General features: G+C 66.4%; 1 protein-coding gene across 1 annotated transcript; it reads left to right on the plus strand.

Moving 5' to 3' along the window:
- Positions 1-2,013: 2,013 nt before the first annotated feature.
- Positions 2,014-7,850, plus strand: FCHSD1 (FCH and double SH3 domains 1). Its single transcript, XM_051793785.1, has 19 exons — positions 2,014-2,141; positions 2,503-2,600; positions 2,975-3,020; positions 3,877-3,950; positions 4,202-4,346; positions 4,424-4,560; positions 4,634-4,697; positions 4,806-4,934; positions 5,107-5,229; positions 5,311-5,406; positions 5,484-5,591; positions 5,694-5,798; positions 6,007-6,237; positions 6,324-6,407; positions 6,498-6,654; positions 6,739-6,944; positions 7,053-7,149; positions 7,226-7,293; positions 7,424-7,850. Exons 1-19 carry the CDS (start codon positions 2,121-2,123, stop codon positions 7,487-7,489), a joined length of 2,055 nt encoding a protein of 684 aa, XP_051649745.1. The 5' UTR covers positions 2,014-2,120; the 3' UTR covers positions 7,490-7,850.
- Positions 7,851-8,032: the final 182 nt, after the last annotated feature.

The raw sequence follows: 8,032 nt of genomic DNA on the forward strand, positions 1-8,032 counted from the left end.
CTCCTGCAGCAGAGGGGACAAGGAGGGGAATAACAGACCCAGTGATACTTCTCCAGCCCAGAGCAGCCTCATGCACTGTCACGCACCAGGGGATCCAGGACGTGCAGCTGACTCCAAAAATGTCAAGGAAAGAGCAAGAAGGGGACAAATGGGACAGTGGAGTGAGCCACAAGCTCTGCAGGAACCACAGAGAAAAACCAGAACAGGGAAGTGAGAGCTGAAAGGGATGGGAGGGAAAGGAGGGGGACAGGGGGACAGGGGGACAGACAGGACAAGGGCTGGCTGGAGACCCCTCATGATTCCAGGTGTCCCCCACCAAATGCCACTGCTCAGCACCGTGCCCGTGTCCCCATGGCAGGGTCCTGCCATGCCAGGGGCTCTGCATCTCCCATGTGACGTGGCACTCCGTGTGTCCCTGTGCCTGAGGGCTGAGGCCCCACTGCCCCACATGTCCTCACGCCCCAGAACCAGTGCCCCAGCACCCCACGTGTCACCATGTCCTGGGACCAGTGTCCTGTGTGTCCTTGTGCACAAGGACTTGGTCCCCAGCATTCCCAGTGCCCTGTGCTCCAGAACCCACCATGTCCCTATATCCCTGTGCTGCCCTGTGCTCCAGAACCCACCATGTCCCTATATCCCTGTGCTCCCCTGTCTCTCCCTCTTCCTGTGACCCCCTGTCCCCATGTCTCCATGTCCCCATGTTCCCATGTCCCTGTCTTCACATGTCCCCACGTCTCTGTCTCCCATATCCCTGTGTCTCCATGTCCACATTTTCCCTCCCGTGTCCCCATGTCCCTTCCTCCATATCTCCCTGTGTTCCTCTGTCACTCATGTCCCTGTCCTCCTGCCCTCCTGTGTCCCCATGTCCCTGTGTCCCCATGTCCCATGTCCCCATGTCCCATGTCCCCATGTCCCGCATCCCTGCCCTCCTGCCTCCCTAGGTCCCAGTCTCCTTGCTTCCCTTATCCCTGTGTCCCATGTCCTTGTCTTCCCATGTGCCCATGTCTCCACATCCCTGTGTCCCTGCCCTCCTGACTCCCCATGTCCCCAAGTCCCCATGTCCTGTGTCCCTGTCCTTCTGTCTCCCTGTGCCCCCCTGACCCTGTCTCCCTGTGTCCCCTTATCCTTGTCTCCCTGTGTCCCCATATCACCATGTCCCCATATCCCAGTGTCCCCGTGTCCCTGTCTCCCCGTGTCCCCATATCCCCATGTTCCTATGCCCCATGTCCCCACATCCCCGTGCCTCCATATCCTTGTCTCCCCATGTCCCTACCTCCTCATGTCCCCATATCCCGTGTCTGAGTCCCCTTGTCCTGTGTCTCCATATCCCTGTCTCCCCGTGTCCCCACATCCCGATGTCCCCGTATCCCGGTGTCCGTGTCCCCGTGTCCCCCTGTCCCGTGTCCCCCTATCCCGTGTCCCTCTATCCTCGTGTCTGTGTCTCCGTGTCCCCATGTCCCATGTTCCCCATCCCTGTCCCGTGTCCCCGTGTCCCCCTGTCCCGTGTCCCCCTGTCCCCTGTCCCGTGTCCCCCTGTCCCGTGTCCCCCTCTCCCATGTCCCCCTGTCCCATGTTCCCCATCCCTGTCCCCATATCTCCGCGTCCCCCTGTCCCGTGTCCCCCTGTCCTGTGTCCCTCTATCCTCGTGTCCGTGTCTCCGTGTCCCCCTGTCCCATGTTCCCCATCCCTGTCCCCATATCCCCGTGTCCCCCTGTCCCGTGTCCCCTTGTCCCCTGTCCCGTGTCCCCCTGTCCCGTGTCCCGTGTCCCCCTGTCCCGTGTCCCCCTGTCCCCGTGTCCCCTGTCCCCTGTCCCCTGTCCCGTGTCCGCCGCTCCCCGCGTTGGTGCCGCACTGGCCGCCAGGGGGCGCGAAAGCCACCTCGGTGGGCGGGGCTTGGCCGGCGCGGTGGGCGGGTAATGGATAGGGGCGTGTCCTCGGGAGGGGGCGGGGCCTGACGAGGCGTGGTCTGATGGGGCGTGGTCTATTGGGGCGTGGCCTATTGGGGGCGGGGGAGGGCCCGTCCCGGCAGTTCCGGGCTCCGCGCACGCGATCGGGGGCAGGGATCGGGGTCGGGGTCGGGACAGGGACCGGGATCAGGACGGCACCGGGGGAACGCAGCGATGCAGCCGCCGCCGCGCAAGGTGAGCGCGGGGCCGCGCCGGGGCAAGGGGCGGGCGGCCGGGACCGTGTCCTCCCGTGCTGCCGTGTCCTGCAGCCGCGACCGGGACTCGCCGCCGGCGGACCCTCCCCGGGGCTGGGGAAGCGGGGCTGTGGCTGGGGGGCACCCAGGAGGAGGGGCGGTGGAGACCGGTACCCGGGCCGGGGGGGCAGCGCATCCCCGCACCGCTTCCACGCACCCCATCCCCGCACCCCATTCCCGCATCCCATCCCCGCACCCCATCCCCGCAGCCGATCCCCGCACCCCGTCTGCGCACCCCATCCCCGCAGCCGAGCGCGGCCGGCGCCGCGGCGGGGCCGGGGCTGAGCAGGGCGGTCTCGCAGGTCAAGCTCACGCAGGAGCTGCGGGTCCACGTCCTGGAGCAGCTCTCGGGCCTGCAGAGCAAGCAGCAGCGGGACGCCGAGCTGCTGGAGGACATCAGGTACGGCCCCACGCGTGTGTGTGACACCCCCCGATAGAGCTGAGACCGGGCAGCTCATCCCACTGGTGTGTGTGTGTCCCTGATTGGAGACCAGGCAGCTCATCCCACGTGTGGCCCAGGGACCGGGCACAGTTCACCTTGAGCGTGGCACCTCGAGGTCACAGGCTCCACCAGCCTCTGGGGTGGCCTGATGGGGACATCCAGGTGTGGGGTGGTATCAGGGATGAGGGCAGGGGCACAAGAGCAGGGGTTGATGACAGCGGGTGATGGCAGAGGGGTGGTGGCGGGGGGGGATAGCAGGGGGATGGCAGGGGTGGCCTGTCCCTGCCCCTCTCTGTGTGTCCTTTCCTGCCCCATGTCCCCTCTCCCCCCAGGTCCTACAGCAAGCAGAGGGCCACCATCGACAGGGAGTATGGACAGGTAAGGACGAGGTGCTGCCAGATCCAGGACCAATGTCCTGGGGAGCCATGGGCCCCATCCTGCCTGTTTGGGGTGTCCAGAGCTGGGCACAGCCTCATGCAGGCGATGGGCAGCCTCAGGAATTATCCAGGCTTGGCAGCTCTGTGTTTGCCCAAGGGGGTGGCAGCAGATAGACAGTTGGATGTCCCTCGCTGAGGGGACCCCAACCATGTTCAGACACTCGCCGGGAGCTTTGCTGAGCACAGCATGGTCTGAACCTTGGGTGTTTTGGGAGCCTGGAGGGAAAACCCTGTGTGGGGGGGAAACTGCTGGGCTCTGCTGTCTGCTGGGTCATTGCAGGGCAGTGCTCTGAAATGTCAGAGCTTGGTTTTGCCGGGAGATGTCCCCGCAGCATCCCTTGGGGACATACTGCACAAGAACTGTGTCCCCCCTTCCTGCAGCCAGGCATGGTACCACCCCACTCCTCACCCTCCTGAGGTGGGGGGAAACTGTTCCCCCAGGGTTGGGGTCTCTCTGTGCTTGGCTTTCCTGGGGGCTCCTCTGCTCTGTGTCTGTAGCCAGTGTCCCTTGGTGGTGTCCCCTTGTAGAACCTCTGGTCCCAAAAGCCACAGCAGGGTGATCTTCTGGTGGCTGCTCCCCAAAAAGGTTTTCTCAGGGGGAGCATGAGGGGATCTCTGCTAACACCGAGCCACTGGAGGGGGGGTGTGTCTCTGTTCTGGGGGGACATATGTGTCCTTGGGCTCATGGGGTGGGCAGCCAGTGCGGGGGACCCCAGTTTCAGGCCTAGAGCAGGACAGTGGGTGCTGGGGTGGTCGGCAGGGTTGGGGAGTGCCAGCAATGCCGGGTCTGTCCGCAGGCACTGCAGAGGCTGGCGAGCCAGTTCGTGAAGAGAGACTGGCAGCGGGGCCGCGGTGAGGCCGGCGACTCCAGGTGGGCTGGGGACAGGGACAGGGGTGGGGACAAGGGGCCGGGGCTGGCTATGGCCTCCCAGCTGGGAGATGCCTAATGCCAACCGTGACTCAGGTCCAGGGATGCAGCCCTGGGTGGGATGTCCCCATGGGTGCGGTGCCGGACTGGGAGGGCTCCACCAGGGCTGGGGGTGCTGTCTGTCCTGCTGGCTGCCCCCAAAAGCTGGCAGCGGGGCAGGGAGCGCCTGCCCTGCGTTCACCCCGTGCCTGCAGGAGCGTGGCCGCTGTCTGGAAGGGCGTCATCGAGGGGACGGCGCACGCCGGGCAGGTCCGTGTCACCGCCTCAGAGAGCTACCGCGCCCTGGCCGCCGAGGCTGCCCGCACCGCCCGCCTCTCCAAGGAGAGGATGCTCAAGAAGGTACCGGGGCGAGGATGTGTCCCCTGTGCCCGGGCGGTGGGGACAGCTGTCCCCCCGCCGGCTGACGCTCCCCGCAGGGCATGGAGCGGCTGCAGAAGGCGCAGGCGGAGCTGCTGGAGTCGGTGAAGGAGCTGGACAAGGCCAAGAAGCAGTTCACACACCTCCAGCGGAGCAGCGAAGTGGCCAGGGACAAGGCGGCCGACGTGGAGGCTCGGTGAGTGTGGGGGACAGTACGGGGGCTGCTGTGGCTGTGGAGTGGTCTCACACCCCTCTCCCATCCTCCCCAGCCTCCGGAAGAGCGACCGGCGGATATTTCACACCAAGGCCAGTCTGCAGAAGCTCAGTGCCAAGGTCAGCAGCGCAGGGGGCTGGCGGGGTACCCAGGCGGGTGGATGCAGGGGGACACAGAACAGTGGCCCCCACACTATCAGCCAAGCCCTGCTCTCCCCATCCCTACAGTTCTCAGCACGGCTGGCCGAGCACTCGAGGCAGCTGGCGGGGGTGCAGAACGAGTACAGCTTTGCCCTGGTCTCTGCCACTGCCCACCTGGAGCATTACCAGCGAGTGGAGCTGCCCGCAGCCATGCAGGTAAGAGCTGCCCAGACCCCCCTCTGCCCCCTCCCCAGGGTCCCACCAGGAGCATCTCCCCAGTGCTGCTGCAAGGGGGGCAGCAGGGAGGGTCCCGCCAGCACAGGGGGTCAGGGATGCTCCAGGAGGGATGCAGGCAGTGCTGGGGGGGTTTCCACCCCCTTCCCCCCAGGCGCTGGACGGGGACCTGTACGAGCGGCTCCGGGAGCACTTGTCGGCCGCCAGCCGGACGGAGGTGGAGACCTGCCGGGCCACGCGGGACTGGTTCCAGGGCGTTGCAGAGGCATCCGCGCGGGTAACGGCACCGTCCCGGGAGCTGGGTGGGACAGGAGGGCACAGGTGAGCCCCCCGGCCCCACAGCGCTCCCCTGCCGCAGGTGTGCCGGGAGCAGGACCTCCTCCTCTTCCTGCAGGACCACCCCGCCTTCTCCCTGGCCCCCGAGCAGCGCTTCCAGCTCACCGGGGTGGAGGAGGTAGGTGAGGGGGACACATTACAGCAACGTGGGGGTCTGTGCAGCCAAGCCTTTCTCACCCCCGTGTCCTTGCCCAGGTGTGCCTGCTGCCGCCAGGGGATGATGGAGCCAGCCTGGAGAAGGAGGCCCGGCGCTGGGCCACGCGCGTGACCCGGGACCGCAAAAACAAGGCACACAGCGAGGAGGTGGGTGTTGTCCTGCCCCATGGGACAGGATGGGGGGCTCAAGGGGCAGCTCCATTCCCTCAGCAGCTCCCACCACCCCCTGACCTGCGGGTGCCCTCCCAGGTGCTGCAGCGGCTGGAGGCCAGGCGGCAGCAGGTCCCCGAGGGGGAAGCGGCGACCGTGGAGCGGCAGATGGAAGAAGCGAGGGAAAACATCCGGAAGGCGGAGGTGGGTCCCCCAGGCGGGTCTGTCACCCCCAGGGTGGGGGACACAGGGATGGGGAGGTGTGGTGGCTGGGATGTGGTGCCGGGGATGTGTCCCTGGGGATGCTCTACCACCGTGGCCACCACGCTGGGGATGGGGACAATGAGGTTGGGACTGGCTGTCCCCCCACTGTGGGTGTCCCCTTAGACTCTGGCACTGTGGGTGTCCCCAGGTTAGTCGAGTGAAGGCCGAGGCTCGGCTGGCACTGCTGCGGGCAGCAGGGCTGGACGTGGACGCCTGGCTGGCGGGGGCCATGGTGGGGACAGGCGAGGAGACACCCACGGGGCTGGATCCGGCCGAGTTCGATGACTACGAGGACAGTGACGAGCCAGACAGGGACGATGAGCCTGGTCCTGCTGCTCGCACCTACCCCTACACCTGCCGGGTCATCTTTGGGTACCAGGTACGGCCCCAGCTGCCTGTCTCTCACCCTGCCTGCCCAGGGGTGGCATCTCAGCCTCCCTGCCACTTTGTCCCTCTGCCCTGCAGGGCTGCCAGGCGGACGAGCTGTCCATCACCCAGGGCGAGGAGCTGGAGGTCATCGAGGACGGGGACGCAGAGGAATGGGTGAAGGTGGGAGCAGGCTGAGTCCCACCATTTCGAGGTCCCCAGGTTGTTCCCTGTCCATAGGCTGGGATGTTCACATGGTTTCTGCCCCCTCAGGCTCGGAACAAGGCAGGCCAGGTCGGCTACGTCCCCGAAAAGTACCTGCTGTCCCTCGGGTGCGAGTCAGGGGCCGGGCTCGGCCCCCCAGGACCCTCGGCATTGCACCGCCAGCTCTCCAGCATCATGGCAGCAGAACTGGTGCTGGAGCCTGGAGGTGGGTGCTGCACAATCACCCCCACCCCGGGGAGGGGGACGGGACCGTAGAAGGTGCTGAGCGCCCTCCCCATCGTCCCCACAGCCTGGCTGGTGCGGGCCCTGTACGACTACGAGGGGCAGAGCCCTGAGGAGCTGAGTTTCCCCGAGGGAGCCATCATCCGGGTGCTGCCCCGTGCTGCTGGAGAGGTGGACGACGGATTCTGGACCGGCGACTTCGACGGCCGCGTCGGCGTCTTCCCCTCCCTGGTGGTGGAGGAGCTCACCGGGGCCCGGGAGGTGGCAGGGCAGGTCAGTGGTGGGAGGGTCCTTGTGTCCCCTGGGTGCTGTTCCCACTGTCTGCTGGGGGAAAAGACCCCCTTCCCGTTGTTCCCATCCCTCTTGGTCGTGTCTTCCCAGGAGCTGCCGTCGCCATCCCCTCCACCCTTCTCCCCTCCTGGCCTCGCCCCCGGGGCCATGCTGACCCCCAGCCCTGCTCCTGAGACATCACTGGGAGGTGAGTGCTGGGGAGGGGAGCTGGGAAGGGGCTGGGAGGGCCTGGAAAGCCAGGCTGAGCTGCTGGGCCCTTCCAGGTTGCCGGCAGGATGGCACGGGCAGCGGGCAGAGCTCTCCGGACCTGGCAGCCACCCGACTCCGGCCGGTAAGAGCCCCCAGTCCTCCCCCAGCTCTCCCATGACAAGGGATGGTGTCACCTTTGTGCTCTGGGGGGTGTCAGGGGGCATGAGTGGCCTCAGCATGTTGGCACTGCTTCTCCTCTCCTCTCTCTGCAGCTCCGTGCGCCACCCCCACCACCCGGCAGAGTCCCTGAGCCCGACCCCGAGCTGCACTTCAGCTGACCCTGCGAGTCCCCCTCGTCCCTCTCTGCCCCCCAAAAAGCTTTGCCCGAGCAAACCACCACAGGCTGCTGTCCCTGGCACTGCCCCACGCCCCGAGCTGGTCTCTCCAGGGGCTACAACCCGCCCAGTGCCACTTGCAGAGTGTTCCTGCATCCCAGTGCAGCACCAGGAACCCTGGCCAGCCCTTTTTCCGGGTGCTCAGTGCCACAGCCAGGCCCCATCTCACCCATCTCTTGCCTCTGCCCTTTCTGCCTGGTGTCACCCGTGCACCCCCTGCACAGCCCTGGTTCCTGGGGGGGCTCATCCCTGGACCTTGCCAGCCCCCCACAGGCAGGAGTGAGGGGAGGGGGGCCTGTTCCCAATAAATCCAGTTGTCTGGCGAGGGGTTCAGCAGCTTTAATGATTGTAGCTCGTCTATGTACAGGGCGGTTACACCGAAGCTCGGGCAGGCACCGAGGCTGCCCGCTGGCCTGGCCGGGGGGTGATCCCGCCCCTGGGCCGGGCTCCGGCCCCTCCTGTGCTGGGATGGGGCTGGAAGCTCCT

This window comes from Manacus candei, unplaced genomic scaffold, assembly GCF_025592945.1.
Source record: "Manacus candei isolate 608988 ecotype Guabito, Panama unplaced genomic scaffold, ASM2559294v1 h1tg000037l, whole genome shotgun sequence".
Classification (NCBI taxonomy): Eukaryota; Metazoa; Chordata; class Aves; order Passeriformes; family Pipridae; genus Manacus; species Manacus candei.

Coding starts and splice junctions, on each gene's coding strand:
- FCHSD1 (XM_051793785.1), top strand. CDS start 2,121: ATGCAGCCGCCGCCGCGCAAG. Junction 3,021..3,876: donor TCGACAGGGAGTATGGACAG/GTAAGGACGAGG, acceptor GTCTGTCCGCAG/GCACTGCAGAGGCTGGCGAG. Junction 5,799..6,006: donor AAAACATCCGGAAGGCGGAG/GTGGGTCCCCCA, acceptor GGGTGTCCCCAG/GTTAGTCGAGTGAAGGCCGA.